The sequence below is a fragment of the Corvus hawaiiensis genome, chromosome 2, assembly GCF_020740725.1.
Source record: "Corvus hawaiiensis isolate bCorHaw1 chromosome 2, bCorHaw1.pri.cur, whole genome shotgun sequence".
Taxonomy (NCBI): Eukaryota; Metazoa; Chordata; class Aves; order Passeriformes; family Corvidae; genus Corvus; species Corvus hawaiiensis.
In genome coordinates this window covers 108,121,842-108,141,091 of record NC_063214.1, presented here as the reverse complement: position 1 = coordinate 108,141,091, position 19,250 = coordinate 108,121,842, and the positions used below count along the sequence as shown (strand labels likewise).

Below are 19,250 nucleotides of genomic sequence, written 5' to 3'. Positions count from 1 at the left end.
ACCTCTAGGATGCTTTCCTTCTGCTGATAGGAAGGGACATTAAAGAAAGGTGGGCTGTGGAGAGTTAGGGGGGAACACAGTGACATCTCCAATTCTGAGCATGCAGACACTGGCCGTAGTCCCACCACAGCTGGGAAGGCCCCTTTTGCTGCTCTAGTCAAGAAAATAATCTTGTTATGTGAAGTATGGGCAAAATTAAACTGTTCATAACTTCCATTTTAAAGGTTGAATATGAAAAAATTTCCCAGAGTTCCTCTATCTGTCATAAAGAAGGATACACAGACATGCCTGAAATCAGCTCCTGACTCCCAGGTGTAAGTGCATACCAAAGCTTTGTAGACTGTAAGTAACCCACTACATCCAGTGCTTAAAGATCTATAAAGTATTTAAAGTCAAACCTGAGCAAGAACAGTTATGCTCTTGTTTCTGAGGTGCTGGTGGATGCACACTGTATGAAATCCACTATTTCCCTCTTTAAAACAACCTTCCAGCCTCCACAACATTAAAGAATTAACAAACCACTACAGACAACCCCAGACACACTACCTTCCATTAGCTCTTCCCTGTGTGTAAAATATGATAATAGTACTACTTCAACTTAGAAGGCTGTACAAAGTTAAATTTATGAATGTTTTGAAGGAGTTATGAAACTACCACAGCAAAGTCATCATGGAAATTAATTAACATGCCTTCAAGGCAGGGTTTGAAGAATGACAGAGAATATGACATGAAAGATTCCACTTTACATGATGAAAATGAAGAGAAACACTGAAGAACTATACATTAATTAAAGACATCCTTGTACTGAATGAGGCAGGAGTCTTGTGGAAAAAACCACTCTGCAAAGGTAATTTAAAAACTGATTCATATCACATGCAACATATAATACTGTAGAGGAGGGCTTTGTCTTTGGAGCTTTCATGTTTTCTGTATAGTTTCCTTAAGATTTCTTGAAAATCTCTTTATTTTTTTCCCCCACTGCATGACTCCCAGTCTGAATGCTGTGAACCAACTATCAGAGGAAATTACAGTCGTAGAAGAGCACTTCTTTCTCCATGTGACATGCTGTGCTTATGGGCTCCACGACCACTTGAGAGCTAGCACTAGTGGAGCCCCTTGACGTAAGGTTAGCGTGGGAAACAGCTGAAATGAAAACATCATTTGACACTTTTTCGATTTGGCAGAGTTATAAACAATGAAAATTAAGTATTTCATTGATAAGGCAACATTAGGAATAATTATTACTGTATGCACCAGAAACCCTAAATCTGTGTAGCTAGACTTTTATTGAGGTGTGTGAACCCAAACATGAGAACACCACTTGAATGTGTAGATGGAAAGATTGTTGCCCAGCACCCCAACAGAATAATTGCCTCTTAGGAAATAGTGATTTAGTAGGAGACACATCAGGAATACCAGAGTAAGTGCTTTCCTCCTCCTTCTTATATTGACTATGGCCTTTCAGGTAAAGTTTATAAAGGTGATATAATTGCTTGGCAAAAAGAAGAAAACAAAAGGAGTAAGAATGGGAAGTGGAAGGATTAAATATATCTTACATTTAAATTTTGTTAAATTGGCAGTGAAGATGAGTCAGTGCGGTGTTTGGCATCTAACACCAGTTCTGGCAACATTTTGAGCAGGAGCTGCCCGAAAGCCACAAGCCCCGGGGCCGCGTGCGCTCCCGTAGCACTGCTGTGTCCCAACGTGGTCCAGAAACAGCAGAGCCAGTAAGGGGAAAGCAAAAGAAGAACTCAAGGTGTGTGCTAAAATTTTGGGGAGGGGAGTTCAACCACTAGTATGTGAGTGATGAGGAGGAACAAAGATTATGTTTATTTCTCCCCTTCTAAAACCGAGTACTAAGTGGTCCTGCTGCTGCAGGGCCAGCCCGGCCTGAAGGGACCCCGTGGGGGGAACCGCGACCGCAGCTGGATGGGAAAGACACGCTTGTGCCTTTCCCCGGTGCCATCGATTCATCCGAGGCCACAAGTGGCTGCAAACAGCGCACGCAAACACCTTGATGGAAAAATCTGGGAAAACGGCAGGATCCGCCCGGAAAGCCGGAGGGCGCGTGTTGTTTGGCTCTCGGGGATAACCCGACTGAACGCGCCCGAGCACCAACGGGCCGCTCGGCCGTCCTTCTGTCGGAGCGCAGCCCCGCAGCCGGAACGCGGACCCGCGGCTCTCGGGGCGCTGAGGGCGGGGCGAGGCCCCACCTGGGCACCGGGCCCGCCCCGCCGGGCCCGGCCGCGTCCCGCCCCTCCCCTCCCCGCGCCGTCAGGTGCCGGGGCGGGCACTGCGCCTGTGCGGCGGCCGCGGGCGCAGCCAGCCCAGCCGGCCCCGGCGGGACGCGGCGGCGGCACCACCGGCCGGGGAAGATGGCGGAGCCGGGGGCTGCGCGCAGCCACCCGCGGGCCACAGGTAAGGGATGGGGCTGCGGCCCCGCGAGGTGCCGGGGGACGGCGGCTCCCCTGCCCGCATCCCATGGCTTCCCCCGGCGCCGTCCCGTCCCGTCCCGTCCCGTCCCGTCCCTCGCCGCCTGGACCGGCGCTGCCCGAGCCCCGGGGAGGGGGCAGGTGGGGGTCGCTCCCTGGCAGGTGCCGCCGGCCCGGCCGCCATCTCGGAGGGATGGGGCGGCTGCTCCCGGCGGGAGCCGCGGCGGTGCCGGCGCCGGGCGGCCGCTCCCGAGGGGACACGGAGCGGGTCCCGCCCGCGGCTCCCGGCGAACCCCGTCCTTCCCCTTTGTGGTGCGGGAGGTGTTTGCCATGAGGTGGCTTTTGTGCCGCCGCGATTTCCCCGGCCGCCGGCGGCGCTGCCGGGGCGGGCGGGCGGCAGCTCGGCTGTGCCCCGAAGTGCGGAGCGGGGAGGCAGCGATTTGTAAACCTTGTTCTCGGCGGTGCCTGGGCCTGCCTGTGCCGGTGCTGCCCAGCCCGGGCAGCAAACTGGTTGAGCGGGTATCGAGCGTGAGCGCCGCACACAGAGCCCTTATATAGACACGGCTTCTGGTTAAGGTCCCTCCTCGCTGCTCAGCGAACGTAACTTTTAATTTCCGAGGGCGAAAAGGACGTGTGAGATGTGGTGGAGGTTGCTGCAGTGTATGGAGTAGCACCTGACATGGGATCAGGTCCCCCAGCACCATGAGATGTTGGGGCCAAGGCTGGTTGTCGTGACCTTGGCTCTTGGCTTCACATGTAGGTGTTAGGGTGGGTCTGGCTGCGGTGTCTTCACATGACTTCCCCTGGGCTCGAGTGTGAGATGAGTGGTGATTAAGGTGTTATGTAGATGCTCATTACACTTTTACCTTAATTATCTGGTATAGAGCCTCTGCTTTGTGGATGGTAAACCATCTAAACCTGATGCATAAGAGGGAATTAATTTCCCCGTTTGTCCTAAGCCACTGTAGTGACTAAAAGTAGCTTTACAATTGCTTTGGGAGATAAAGAAGGATTACTGTCCCAAATTTATGGAGTGGGAATCTAAGACTTTGACTTCTCTGAGGTAACACAGTGTGAGGAGCCACGGAAGGCGTTGGGAACACCTGCGTTTGCTGCTCCTCACCCTTCTCCATGTGCTTAGCAGTTGTGGCTTCTGCTGTAAGGCTGTTGCTGTTGAGCAGTCAGGCACTTCTAGGGCTTGGGTTTCCATTTTTAAGTATTTCACACGGAAGACAGGAGAAAATTAATGCTTAGAAATCATATTTGTGAGGGTTTTTTTCACCTCTTTTCTAAAGTATGAGGAATTCTTCCCAATATTCACTTGCACTCTTCCCAGATATTTGTCTTTCTGTGTCTTTCTAGTTTATCCTTTCTAACTTCAGAGGCAAGTGTTGTGAAAAAACTTCACTCCTTATATTGACCAGTACATCACCTATTTTTCACCCTGTATGAGATTGGGAATCCACAGAAAAGGCAGCAGGTGCTATAATTAAATGGGCCATGTGTTGTAGAGCATGGACAGGCACAGACAGATGTAATCACTTGTGGCCAAGCATTGGCATTTGAACACTAATGCCCAAGCAAGGCAGCATAGAGTGATCTTGGCCAAATTTGTTATGTTATTTGAATTGTCTGCTAGAAGATAATATATGATGTGGAATAAAAGATTGTGTATGCGTGTTGTGTGTTACAGACAGCAGAGTGGATGGGATTTGGATCTGCTGCAGCAGAGAATGAGGCTCTCTTTTGTGGGTCTTCCCAATTTTGTAACAAACACAACAGCTACTAACACGAGTCATTAATACAGATGTGGAAATGATGCTCTCTTGATTTACGTGTTTGTACATATGTCTTGGTCCTGGAGTCCTCATAGGGATAGGAAGAATCTTACCTCCATGTTCCAAAGTAAAATGCTCCTTCCCACGGTGTTGTCCCCCAAAAGGGGGACTGCCCCAACAACAGGCAGTGACTGTAACCACTGTTCCCCTTCCTGAACTTTGTACTTCTCTGGCAGCATCTGAGTTTTGATCTGTAGGATCCTCCAGTGCTGAGGGAATTGCTAGAATGGCAGTGCAAATGAGGCTCTTAAGACTGTCTGCCCAGACCAATCTGTAATAAACAAGCCTGCAATAAGGAATTTTTTTGCATCTCTTGGCTACTAGGGGAGAGAATATTGTTAAATTGTTTCTAATGCTGCAAACAAGGAGCAAAATTCTGTGGCACAAAGCAAATAATATTTGCAGAGCTCAATTATATCCCTTTGCCAAAAATCAAAGGCATGAGGCAAACAATAGCCTGAGAAGACACTGTAGGAATCGTTTTGTCAGGGAGAGTGTTAGGTGACCAAAATGTAGCCATTATTGCTGCTGCTGTCTATAGTAAAGGTAGTGACTAAAGAGCATTTGAAGGACAAATGGCTCAGTATTGAATCTCTCGTCTTCCTTTTTACTGCCCAGTGAGATTTGCTTAATGTATGTGCTGAGAGATTGAAATATTGGACACTTTGGTTTTCAGAGTAAAATGTGTTTGTTGGTCGGCTGCTTTTTTTCCTTATAGAAAACATGATCATGCCTAAAAGAATTTAAGAGGAAAAAATCATATGTTGTGCCATCTTAGACTGTATATCACTAAACCAGTTTGTGTGAAAGGAATTCATGTGTGGATTCCTTTAAAAATACTGTGTGGGTTCTTGATCTTAGTGCTTTTCCAAGTGATTTCTTATAGGCCAAAATGACTTAAACAACATATAGTTACACTCTTCTTTTTGTACTGTACTGTTTTCTCTCATATATGGACACTCAAGGTTGTTTATCCCCAAGGTTAATTCATGTGCTGCTTTTCATGTGATGTTACCATTTGCATGTATTTGCTTTAGTTCAGGGCAGTTTAATACCCTACATCCTCTCAAGGTTACTATTTCAGTATTTAAAGTATTGTAACATTGTCAGGCTTTGTCCTTTAAAAAAAAAAAAAGTCAAACCTCTTTCCAAAAAAGTTTGTTAAACTGCAGTGAAGAAAAATGCCTTTGAATCCCAGGAGTAAAAGGAAGGTATATCGCTTGCAATGCACAGGTTAGGAAAGTGAAGCCTCTGAAAACTTTAGTGTTTATAAGACACCGTTTTATAGTGTCACATACCTCCATCTGCTTTGGTGGCTGGTGTATCTGTGTAGCAGTGGAAAGGCATCAGGAATGCTTTTTTTTTTATATTACGTAATTATTTCTAGACATGCTAATTGAAGAAGCATGTGCATATTTAATGTAAATGAAACTATATGTCCTGTGTGATGATATTGTATGAAGATTTATGTAGTAAGGCTTTTTTTAATCTCATGAATAAATAAAACACAATTATAACTTTCTTGGTTATCAGTCATTCAATGTATGTGGAGCAAAACTGACAGTGGAAATTCTTTAAAAATCTTATGTCTGTCATTCACTTGCAAATGCATTCTAAGGCTACAGAATAGAGCAAGGCTTTAAATTCTGTTCAATTCTGGACTACTCAGGTGACTGGGGAAAAAAAAAAACTTACTTCCTTCTTATGTGTTTCACCTTTGCAAGAACGTCCCAGTATCAGAATTACTGAGTAGCTTGTTTGGCTCTTTTCTTTTAGTTGTCTTGACTACTCCTCATGAAATCAGGTTTTTGCACCAGCTCTCTGATAGGGCATTGCAGCTTTCAGCCCTTTGTTTGTGACTTACTTAAGATGTTGAGCAGATCCTAGAAGCAGTAACCCCCAGTTTAAATTCTATATCCATTTATGTAGTGCTTTTTTGGTTTTTTTTAAGATATTGTTTTATGGAATTTTTATAAGTAACTGGACTGTACAGATTGGACAGAGATGAAGCTGATCAGGAAGCTAATGCAAATTTTGGAAATACTAACTGCATTTAGTTACTTGTATTACACACTCAGATTTAACTTTCTTGTGGACATCTACTGGTTGAGAGGGAAAATCTGGATGATATGCTTAAATAGTGGAAGGAATAGTAATGCTCAGCCAAGGTTACCGGAGTAATTGAATGCAAAGGTCAGTACTGTAACAGGGTTTTTTTAATCTGCCTGTCTTAGGACATTTCACGTAATTTCTGAGTTATTTTCTGCAATTGACTCATGTTTGGTATTTTCATCACAACTTGATATGTTACTGGTGTATTTTCTATGCCTGGAACTAGTGCATGTAGGAACATGGTATGTATCAGTTTTCCCAATATACTTGTGTTCAGGCAGCTTACCCAGTGAAAAAAGTGACTTGAAATCTTGGGTAGTCACATTGCCCTGGACTGACTTTAGATAGGCTATTTAGAAATACCTTTCACTGTGTCTTATCTCCTCAATGATTAATGATGGTGATGTGGCGCTGTGTAAAGATAAGAGATAAGTGGGTTTTACAAAGTGGAAATCTAACTATTAAAATGGGGGAAAAACCATCCAAGATTATTGTTATATTGTTTAAAAGACTGTAATGCATCTGACAGACTTTGTACATAATACACTTTTGTTTTTCTTCATTTGTATCATGAAGCTGTCAAGATCATAAACCCCTCGTGCTCTCTGTGGGTCTGAATATTGTAAGAATCTTAGTAAAGTACTTCTTGTTGCAGTTTAATAGGAATCAAAATGTTTCATATGGAGTTACTTATGGTTTTGAGTTGTTTTCTGTGTATGTACATACATAAAGCATGTACATTTCAGGCTTTCTACAGTTGTAATGAACTAATATATTCAAATGCTTGTTGGTCACTTAGTTTTCTTAATTTTTGTCTTGTAACTCTTAAATGCATAATCCACAGTAGTTACATGTTCCCTTAACTATTTAATATCTATGTCCTCTGTGATCTGAAGTTTTGTGAAGTATTGTGCTTCTTTTCATTTAATGTATTATTTGTGTGTGTGTCATCTTTGTTTGCCAAATGCCATATCAAACTGTTCTGCCCTAAATTCTGGGATGTTAATTTCACTTTTGCACTTGAATACCTGAAGGTTTTTGCTATTTCTTTCACGTGTTTGTGTCTGTTTTCCTTTGATCAAGGGGAATCTGATTATTCTTGTGATATTGAGGTGCTGCAGACAAACGTCTACTTTGCTGAGATTGATAAAGCATTTCTGTGATCTTTGCATAAACTTCAGTCACACAGCAGGTAGATTCCTGTTTGATTTTTTAGCAGCTTTTCAGTGAGAAGGTCCAAAGCAGTGATGAATAGAAGAGGTATTCCTGATGTTGTGCAGGGTTTGCACAGTTGTGTTGTGGTATCTGTTTGCTTTAAACTGTTTTTCTCTGTGTGCCAAAGTTTGTTTTTTCACTGTGTTTTCATGTTACTTTTCTTGGCATAAAGATACCAGTAGCAAACTTCTCGTATTAATGTTTCATTTTGTTAAATTCATTCCTTTACAATATGTAAAATGCAACTTTTAGTGTTCCAGTGTTACACATATGTGCTTTTTGATTGGACCAGTTGGAAAAACAATGTTGAACTCAATTTCTTATAGATTCAACAGAAGAGATTGTTTCCTGTGCATCATATAATATTTAACTTTTTGAGCCCTGTTTTTCCTTATAAGAGTAAATACATGTTTGGTGCAGTGTTGGACATTCAAATCCTTTTTTCTGGTTTGTGAAAAATCTGGAAACTCTCATTTGTATGTATTTTGAGTACAGAAATAGATGAAACTGTCCAAGCTTTCTAAGTCAACCCCTTCAGTAGTAATTACATCTGTTGTTTTGTAAAATCATTCCTGTGGGCTTGCATTTGCCTTCCAAGAGGACCAGTCCCTGGAATATGTATTAACTTGGTGTGATGTGATAAGCGTTTTAGTCTGGGGTGTCTTCTGCATTGGTACTTTGTGCCAGAGCCAGCTGCCTTGTTGGTCTTGTGCATGGTAATACATCTGCTTGCACAAAAAGGAAAGTGGATTTTATGCCCCATAACCTTATCATCTTCACAGGTGTATTGTGCATTCAACCAGTCTAGAAGAAAGTATATCTAGTTTTCTTTGTTGGATAGTTTCTCTGAGATACTCCTTTTTCCTAGTAGCAATCTCAATAAATAAAACGAGTGAGAATTTATCACTTCTACCGAAGATTTTGATAGGATGGGAATGAGCGTGTTAGATAAAAACACATGATACCATGTATCAATTTATGGATGCCACTGTAAAAGCATCTCAAAAAATCTTCAAGAAAATAGTAGTAACACTACTACAGTTAGTACATCTTTGTCTGTTTTGATGCCAGGTGCTGGAGGTTGCATTGTGGTTTTGTTTCGCTTAGGAAGATCTGGAAGTATGCCTTGCCCAGTTCAATGCATATGAATTATCAAATTACTTGTCTCGTGCCAAGCAGAAGCCATCAAGGCTCTGCTTTATTTCAGAAAAATGCTCATTCAAATATTTATAGTTTGAAATTAATTTTGGTCGTGGGTGTGGTGGAATACTGAAATTCTTCATGTGGTTAAAAGAGAAAGATACAAACTTTCCGAAGGTGCTGCGGCATGCCTGGGTTTGTAACCACAGCAGGAGTGCTGAAAGGGTCCGGGCAGAGCTCTGCTGCCTTCTCACTTAAGCAATAGATCAAGTGAGAGCTGGAAGAATACTCTAATTTGAATAAACTAGCCTTGATTGTTGAGTTGGAATAAACTTTCAATATACAATTATATTGGGAGTAAAATAAACTTATTTTTCAAAAAACTCTGGTCATGTGAAACAAAAATATTTTTTTATGCTTCTAAGTTCACTGCATGAAAAATCACCCAAGAAAGGCCTTTCCTTTTGTCCCAGAAAGGAAAATGGGACAATACTGTAGTGTTTATCCACACATCATTACTGTGACTTTTACATATTTTAAATTAAGGGATTTAGTTTCCCTTCCCTTGGGAGGGTGGTATCAACAAATGGGAGTCCCTTTCCTGTTGCTGGTGACTTGCCTGCATCTTGCCAGTTTTCATTCCCTTGTTTGTGTTGAATGTGGCATCTGTGTGTGTGTACAGACTTGCTCAGTGTCAGGGGAAAGAGACCTCAGGGAGTGGACTGGAATGTGCTGTTGGGGCTCTTAAAATGTTGACAAACAGTGAGATATTATGGCTCCCAAAATAAATGATGGATGAGGTAGTTGTCCTTTCCCTCTCCTGAAGGGAAGGGAGAGTGTAGAGCTTTACTTTCATGCTTAGTTTCTTGACTTTTGATACCGTGCATCAGCCACAGGGCATATTTTTCGCATATGCTTAATGGTCTATTAATAGATGTAAGTATTTCCATTATATTTCCTGGGTTTAGTGGTGCTAAGTGCTGTGGTTACGAGTAAACAGGGCACTTTTCAATAGTCAGAGGAAGTGGTTTAATGGTGCAGTGAAATAAGAAGGTGACCTTCCGTTGGCACAAACGAGTTTTTGATGAGGTTCTGGATGTGAATGCAGTGTTGCGGGGTTGTGGGCCAGGATGTGTTTTGTGGCTTGTTGAGGCCAGGTTATGGCACTGAATGAAAATGTTTGAGCGCTGCATAGGGAAGAAATTGTTTTGAGATAGTATTATGGAGAAAGGTTGGTGGTTTTTTATGGCATAATCAAGTGACAGAACTGAAAGAAAATTTGAAACAGAAATAACTGCACAGATTGAGGCATTTACAGATGATGGGAATAGCTTGGTTTTCATAATAATTTTTATATTCTAACGGCAGTTTTGATCTCTCTCCTGCCTTGCAGTATGTCTTCTCTGTTTTGGGCTGGGCATTTTTTTTTGCCTCTGAGGTTTTGTAATCTCTCCTCTTATAACAGAGGTACTGCCTTTATGCAATCTTCTTTTAAGTCTCACACAGCCAAAGGATGTAATAAAAGAGTAAGTAGCCTATCTTTGAATTTTAATATATTTAATCTGTGATGAAGTTGTCCAAATCACATGTGAATGGAACTGAAAGTTACACAGTACAAGCGCATCCACTTTCAGATCCAATTTTTGTCATGACTGGTCTGTTTGAAGTGCTGAAGATGAACTGAATACTATAAAGGAAGCCTTCATGCAACCAGGGTTCCTTGTAATGAGTGCTCCCTAAAGCATAGTGACAAGCTTACAGGCCATGTAGCAACCGAAAAGGTGTTTAAAATAGCACAATGATGCTCCTGGAAGATCACTAAATTCTCTGTTGATGAAAACCCCTGCACTTCATAGAGCTTCTGGTGCCTACTTGCTGATAATGGTGCATCTGTGCGATTGATTAAATGATAACCTACTAGGAAAACTCTTAAGATTTTAGAAGTTGGCTTTTTTTTTTCTCTCTAATGGAGTTTTCTTCCTTCCCTATTCTCATCCACTCACTCCTGCCTAAAAGGTCATAAGGCTGGCCACATTAGTGAGAGAAAGTGTCTCTCTCACTGCGGTTCTCCCCAGTGCCTAGAAAAAGTCATTAAGGGTAGGATGTAAGATCACAGCAAGCATACAGTATGCTTCCTAGAGTAACACAGATTATGGTTACAGAACTTAGAGATGTATCCAGAAGATATATCTTGGCTATTTCTTCCATGTGTACATATTCCCATGATATAGCCTGCTTCTTGCTCCAATTTCACAATTACTCAATACAGTAATTCTTGCTCTTGGTGCCCCAGCAGAGCTCACTCCACTCCATTCAGCCTAGGGAGTAGAGGGAGAGAAAAGCTTGATGGACGAGACTGGGCCCATCAGATGGGCTCCAGCAGGAATTGACCTCTCACCAGCCCACCTGCCTCCTGCAGTGGGAGCCCAGGGGGCTGAAGTAGCTCTGAAAATTTTCTTGTGTCAGCTGCAGGGGAGGCAAAGAGACCATGAATAGGAAAAAGGTGGAAAGGAAAAGAAAATGCATTCCATGCAATTTAACCTCTGCTTCAGGCATTACTGTTCAGAAACAGAGAATCACCATATCAAAGAGCTCTTTGAAAATCAAAGGTAACAAAAACAAATAGGTTAAGGAATGTTTTCCTAGTCTTCACAGAAGCTCTTGATTAACGGTGTTGCAGTGTGATATACTTTCTTATGTTATAGACTTGGAAAAGTAGAGGGGCAAAAGTCCTCAAGATGGTTTTCTGATGGCTATTCTGCACTGAAATGAACCCAGATATCTCCTAGTCATGCATGCATCTTGAGAAATTCTGGTCAAAACTTTCATAGTATAAGGTAGTACTTGGAAGATGTGATTTTCATATTCTGACCTTCAGTCCCAAGGGCTGAGAACTGTTGGATCTGATTCTATGAGCAATGTTTCAAGCTGATTTTATTATACAGTCTTTCATAAATTTGTACAACTGAAAAGTCCCAAGAAAGAAAACTCTTAAAGGAATATGGAAAACTGCTCAGCAGCTAAAAGCTAGCTTTAATTCCAACATTTTAGATTTGAAAGCATTCAGCCACCCCTATCTGTCTCCAGCTGTGTAATCTAGTCCTTTACTTTGTGCCTTGCCAGAATAAACCAAATTTGTTCTTCTTGGGTGTCATTTGGTAAAAAAATGTAGTGTCACCATTGTCTGACAGATGCCAACTGCTGTTATTAGGGAACAGTGAAGTAAATATACATATTTTTTTGTAGGTAGAGTGACATTCTTTGAGTATACAGTTTGGGGTCTTTGGGAATTTTCTGTGTAGTAGTTTACACAAACTGGTAAGAACTGATGGTGTCAGGTTTGTAGAGGAAAAGATTTTCAGTGTGCATCATCTAACACTGCTTTGAGAAGGTGGAACAGGATTTGGCTCCTGGTTCTGGATTTAATGAAGCATGTTACATTGAAGTAATCTGCCCCTGAGTCTTCAAATGTTTCATCAGGCACAAGAATCTCTTCATCTTCTGCTGCTAGCTGTCTCCTTTTAATTCAGAAATGTCCACTGCATCAATTAAAAAGTACTAAAAGCAAAGACAAAAATATTTCTTTCTTGCCAGTTAGATGGTCCTCTTGCCTATGCACAGAAGCCATACCAAAATGTTTGCTTGCTTGTTTGGGATAACTTAATTTCAAATCGCATTTGTATTCTCAGGTAAGAAGTTCGGATGCTGATCTACTGAAAAATAAGTGGGATTTTTTTTGTAAGTTTTGTTTTGGTTTTTGTTTATAGCATTAACCCTCATTGAGGTAGAGGAGGTGGGTATTGTTGGTTGGTTGTGATGATACACTGTAATTTTCTTTGTCCCATTGCCTGTTAGTCCAGATAAATCTATTTTTCCTTCTACTGTCAGCTGAGGCTTAGAGAGCAGCCTTCTTGAGTGTGTGTAGACTTGCACTTCCTTCTTCCCGACTTTCTTCTTACATGCACAGGACAGGATGTGGCTTTTGCTGCATCTCCGACTCCTCGTCTCCTTTCCCAAAATGTTAACTGGTTTCTATTACTTCAGCCAACTCAACCTACTCATCTCTTTCCTCTTTTCCCTTGCTATGGGTTGGCAGGTTTTTCAATCCCTGGCTCTGTATCTTTTGATTTGTATCTACATGTGAAACAAAATTCTGGAAGAGCGTAGGATTCCTGTGTAAGGGCTGACTTTCAGCTGGAGTGGTTGGTGATCTGAGGCCCCACATTCAGCAGAGCTACTTTCTGTTGCCACTATCAAACAAAAGCCTTTCCCTGTACAGGTGTATCCTGAACTTTGTTCTGCCCACAGTTAGTCTGTGTCAAATCAGCCCTGGAAGGAGCTCCACAGTCAGCTGCCTTTGCTGAGAATCCTATGGTGAATATATCTTTCCAGTGAGGCAAGGTTTGGTGACCGATAACCTCTGCTTATTAGACCAACCAATTACAGTCCAAACAAGGAAGGTTCCTTGCCCATTGGTCTGAAGAAGGAGCAGCTTGGTTCATGATACATGGAAGTGGAGAGCAGAAAACAGGAAAAGTGGTATAAGCCTTGCAGTTCTTGAGGCAGCAGCTGATTCCTGATTTAACAGACACGTGGGATGTTGTGGCCCAGCCTTTTATACTGGGATACAGCACCTGTGATCTTTTACTCTACTGTAGCTGTGCTGCAGGGCAACTACTGCTCAGGGTGGTTCTATTCAACTCAGTTCAGGTTCTAGAGAAGCACTAGCTAAGAGGGTGGGAATGAAAGTTCAGATGTTTAATTTGCTTTGAAAAGTATTCTAGTGTGGTTCTTGGCTTTGTGGGGTGAATATTTGCTATTATGTTTCAAGAACTGACTAGGTGAAGTTAAGACACATCTCTTGGGGGTTAGAACAATGTGTGGAACCCATTGATGTATTTTGGTCTTTCTGTGCTTACATCCAAAACTACTTTCACCTAATGAAGCAACCCTGGTGAGTCATTTTATTAACTAAAGTTGTAATGGTGGAGTTCCAGATTAGCAAAGGAAAACAAACCTGGAGTAAAAAAGAAATAAATTTTGAAAATCCAACCCAAACATATCTTTCATGTCATTGTTTTGGATGTGTACTTCGTGATTTTAAAAAGTAACTAAACCAAGAGAGAATTGCTGACATGTATCATCATTGTATGTAGTTTTCAGAGGCCTTGTAAATGCTGCAGCTAGCAATCTTTTGAATGTACTCCTGCAATAATTGCTGAATATTAATCAATTTCTAAGTCTAGTAAGTGCATTTTAGGAGGCAGGAAACCCTCTTTTTTCATGTACTGCTGTTAATTTGTTCCTAGGTTTTTCACCTAGGTTTGCACTGTATAGCAAAGATAAATGACACTACTGGTTCGCTTCCATGGCAAAACATGATGCAGTCTCCACTTTCCTTGTTTGAGACCTTCCTTTGTCAAGGAAAAATGTCAGATGAAAGCTTGCTGGAAGAAGTAAAAATGTCAGCCATAACACTTAGCAAGCTTGAATTTTTTGTTCTTGATAGGGTGGGATTTATCGCACCAGGCTGTGGGCACATCTGGAGCTAAACGAGCAGGCAAGCATGTTGCTGTGACTCTTTTTGCAGGGACTCTGCTGTTATAGGCTTCTGCCATTTCTTTAGTAGAAAGGAATTTGATAGTGTCAAGTGTATTGTATCACTAAAGCAGTGGTAGCTTTGCTGTTTTTCTCTAAGATTTTTCTGGACGATGCCCGAGTTGGGAGAGAGTAAGAGATCCTGCTGCCACCTACAGCAAAAGCATTTACCAGATCTGTTCTGAACACATACATGCTGTCCTTCAGTGTTTCAGGATTTAAGTTACTAAGAGAGTTAGGGATATGCAGCAGTTATCTGAAAAAGCACCTTTTCTCTTACTTACCTGAGCTGTGGTTCTCACTGGGAGCCAGAACTGGAACCTACTGTCAGAGCCTTACATGCCCAAGGGCAGATTTTTTTTAGCAAATTTGAGGGGAAGGGAATTTATGAGGCCAAGTACAACTGCTTAGTTTCAGATTTAAGAGCTTTCAAAGTAATTATAAAAATTTTCTTGTTATTTAGCTTTGTTTTATTCGACTTGACAAAAAATTCAGTGCAATATAAATGGGGGAGGGGAATCAGGTCATGTTTTGTGTGTTATGTAAAATATCCTTAAATTTTTTTGCCTTTGGAAATAGGATATATTTTAAACTCCTATACAGATTGCCTGCTAAGTATAGAGAACTATCAGCTCTTAACACTTTGCTTGTAGTATGAGGGTGTGTGCTTTTTAAAATGGCTGGCAGAACAAATTGCAGACAGGAGGAGTGAGGGGTTTTTTGTGTACAGCACAGACATCTAGGAGATGGAAAGTTAAACTTTAGAACAGTAAACTATTGAGAAAGGTGGAGATTTCCCTTATTATTTTCACGTCTCATCTTTTAAAATATAGTGAGATGAAAGGTATTGTAGTTTCATTTGACTGACAGAATGAGAGTAGTAGTCAAATGTGTTTCGGGAGAGGAGGTTTTTAAACTGTGTCTTCATACATGTGTGTGGAGGCGGGGGTGCACTACAGAGCAGTGTATGTTGGCAGGGATAGTATGAACAGCCCACTTTATTTTAGGAAGAGTTGGAAGGAGTAGGTGTGAAACTACATTTTTTTGAGAAGCTGCAGAAGGAATGTAAAGCTGAAGGTAGCTGTCTCCCTTGGAGTCCTGAATGCTTAGGGAAGGTGATAGTAAGGAAAGGGACAACCTCAACACAGGCAAATATTGTGCTTGATTTTAGGGAGGAGAGGAGGTATGGGGTGTCTACAGTTCAAAGCTGAGACACTGAGCATCCCCATGTCTTGTGGATGGACCTTGTGTTGGTGTATAAGCAACTGTGAGGCAGCATGGGGTTAACCTCAACTTGTTGCAATTAAGGAAAGCTTTCAGTTTCAAAAACTTCTCTGTTTGAAATAAGTCATGAAAATTTTAGTGATCTGATTTTTATGCCTCTGTTAATACTACTGTAGCCTAAGTTGTAAATGATGACCGACATGAACCACAGTTGAGGTAGCATGCCTAGGATTGACAGCTGTGATGTCAGTAGTAAGGAAAGAGTCCATTTTTTCATTTTTTTCTGCTTCAGATATACTTGGGTAAGTTCTGGCAAGTTATTCAGTGATTCCTCTGTGCAGCTGCCTGTTCTCTGAAGAACACTGTCAATGAGGAGAAAATGGTAGGAAGCTCACACTGATGTCTTGTATGGGAACTACAGAAACGGGATTATTTAGTGCTATTTACATGTAGTATGTTCCTTTGGTAGCCGATGCTACCAAGACATGGCTGTGGTTATGTATATGTTATCAATAATGAGCAATTGGTATTGTTTTCCTTTATCCTTCTTATGAGGCATTGATACTTTTTTTTCTCCAATGTTGAGTACTCTGCTGTAAAAAATCTTTATTAGCTGAAGTCACTAACTCATGACATTTGTTCTGATGTGTCCCTTTCTACTTAGTTTACTTATAGAGGTTTGAGTTTTGCGAGGAAGACACTTTTGCTAGTCAGTGACTGTGACTTGATCTCCTAGAAGGGCATAGAGCTCTTTAATCATTTGAGTTTTAAAAGGAAAAAAAAAGGTGTGGGGGAGGGAGAGGACACAAGACATTGGAAAGCAGGTGGGTATGTTGTTTTGGTTTTAGAAATGCTGACTTAAAAGCAAGAATGAAGCTCATCATTTTAGTGTTGAAACCCTGAAAAACTGTGGGGAATGAATAATAAGACACTTAAGCTAAAATTGAGCATACCCATGCTTAATAAAGAATTTACACACATTAATTAAACAATAAACAGGGTCCATACACATTCTTATTCTGTGAAGAAATGTCATTAGGAGAGCATAACTCATCAATTTTTATCATTGTCCTGTTACATATTTATTTATAAATGTAAAAACGTAAGGGGTTTGAGTATTGATTTTTTTCTTTCCTTTAGTCAAATCTCTGCTTTTGTGAAAGAATCTTTTAAAAGGAGCATCCTGCTTCTGTTAGATGATCCTGGAAAAGAAAATCGATGTATGAGGTTGCATACTGGAACATCTACTAGATATGCATTGACTTAGTAATCTTTAATCCTGTGTGTAAACAGAAAGAAAAATGCTGTTCAGTAAGACTGTTTTTTTCTTACTGTTTGTTATTTTTCATCTTCTGGTAATAGATTTAACTTTAGAAGTTTTTATGTGCATAATATATATCTATCTATACACACACACAAGAGTTGCTCTGAAGTGTCCTGTATGTATTTGTACTTAGAATTCTTCTTCACAGAGTGGCAGGAAAGCAAATGGTGTGCATCCCTGTGGTTCAGTGGGATTTATTGTCATGATGGGAAAAAGAATAATGGGATTAAGATTAAATAAAGGTCAAGAATTTTATGTTGGCATTACTGCAGTGCTGTTGTTTCCTAGTGACCTTTTGCAAGCATTGCTCTTGCTGTGCTTTCATTAAAGTATGAAAACTCTGAACTCTCTTTGGGTTTGTTTCTTATCTCTGAGGTTAACAGGGCATGAGTGCTGTCTATTTCATGCTGCTCTGAGCATTCAACTTGAGCAAGTGCTGAACCTGGAAGTGTATATTGGAAGGCTGGTACTATTACTGTATTAATTGGTTGAAATTCTGCTAAACAGTACATGCTAATGAACATTTACACAGGTTTGTCACAGGTGAAGAAGATACTGTCAAGTGCAGATTTGTCAGCGTTACATCAGGAACTGGTTCACTTCATCTATTTTGGGCATTCTGCTTAAATGTTTCAGTTCTGATGAAATTGGTTTTGAGGCTGTTTTATCTCTTTAGCAGTCCAAGGAGATAATTATGAAATACAGTACCCAATATTTCAGTCCTTTGCTAAGATGCTTTAGCTGGTTTCTTCCATTCTTCTCAGTCCTGCTGTTCTGTCCTTTCATTCCCTTGAGGTCTGTTCCTCTGACAATGTAGAATTGCTGCCTTCACTCAGGAACCCAAAGGCTGATTGGTGCTGTGTAGAGTAATATGTAATGGAATTGAAAAATATGAACTTTAGATAGTCTAATTGTTAGAACCCCTGATTTTAGAGTGTGCTCTTTTAGAAGAGATCCTTAGCTGAAAACTCATGATTAAGTGTCCCTTCCCTGAAGAGATCTATGTTCAGCTGCTTAATGTTCTTCATTTGTCATCAATAAAAATGTTGAGTTTTGAGATTCCCCTGCCAAAAAGGAAAAGTTTAAATAAAAACTTCCTCCTTTGCTATTACATGTGCAGTGTCATTTTCCAGCTGTTAATAGCAGGCAAATGAAAACAGTTGGTATTTTGAAAATACCTGAAGAAAATCCTGCCATTCCCTGTATGTGCCCTAATGCCTCACCGGCGGGAGAGTGCACAAATTGCATTACTGTGCACAATTAGGTTCTCTGCAGGAATTCATCTGACATCTGTCTACCGTGGTTGTCTTAGGCTCCCTTTGAGTAGAGTGGAATAGGCACTTCTAAATTCCTCCCTCAGGAGGAAGTGACAGGATTGAGAAGTACCCTGCTCTCTGTAAAGTGAGTGAGAGGGAAGCTGAGAGCTGCTGCCTCTCGAGGTGAGTGTCTGTTTACTCGGGCAGCTGAAGTTAGACTGAATCTCACCCTTCCTGGTACACTGGAGGTGCTGTAGCTGTCCTAATGTAGTGCTCTGTAACTGAGAAGACAATTTGTGAGCTGCCGTCCACTTCATGATATGCTGACAGCTATAGGAGTTGCTTCACTCTCCACGCTGCTCGGGCTCTCAGGATGCTCAAGAGGCACAGGGCTGGTTATGGCCCCTCTATACACTGTTGGAGCTGCTGCCTGTGTGCCAGGAGGCAGGAAGCTGGGTGCTGTTTACAAGTCAGGTTTACCATTTTTGTTGCGAAGGTTAAGTGCCAGTCTGCTCTGACATTTTCCCCTCTGTAGCAGTGTGTTGCTATTGGTTAGCAGTTCATGGAGCCACTGCTCAGTCATGGCCTTTCTCAGAAACCTTTCACTGACTCACACAGATGTAGTCAGTGGGACTTTTCCAGTGGCAGCAGTTTGTTCTGAGCTGCTGTCTTCCTTGGTACACCTATGGCCTTCCCTGGTGTGTGACTTGAAATGCCCCATCTAGGCAAGGGGAAGCTGCTTATGATCTGTGTGACTTGTATGATGGTCAGGATGTGGCCAGGAGGCTGTTGGTGCAGTACCGCTAAGTTGGTTGTCGTTAATAATTTCATTCAAACCACTTATCACTTCATTTAAGTCTCTTCTTCATTTAAGAAGGCAGGCAAATTTCATAGGATGTTCTATTTCAATTAGAGATAGGTTGATGTGTTGTGAAAATATTTGTCATGCTCTTGCTTCTCTGGCTCTGAAAGCTTATTTTAATCATCAAAAGAATTACTGTTCTATATATACTGTATATCACTATAACTTTTGACCACTGAGGTTACAAGTGCCACTTAAGCAAACACTATCTGTGGTGTTTTAGCTTATTGCAATATAGTAATTAGAAAT

At 41.4% G+C, this 19,250-nt stretch overlaps 1 protein-coding gene across 2 annotated transcripts in view; it reads left to right on the top strand.

Moving 5' to 3' along the window:
• The first annotated feature begins 2,318 nt into the window (after nucleotides 1-2,318).
• The window catches only part of MAP7D2 (MAP7 domain containing 2), an 82,920-nt gene continuing 65,988 nt past the window's right edge, over nucleotides 2,319-19,250 (top strand). The window contains exon 1 of one of the 2 annotated variants that reach the window (XM_048287464.1): nucleotides 2,319-2,418. In XM_048287464.1, coding sequence (XP_048143421.1) covers nucleotides 2,376-2,418 — 43 coding nt within the window. In that variant the 5' untranslated portion in view covers nucleotides 2,319-2,375. The remainder of the gene's footprint in view (nucleotides 2,419-19,250) is intronic. The other variant, XM_048287483.1, reaches the window with a different exon arrangement.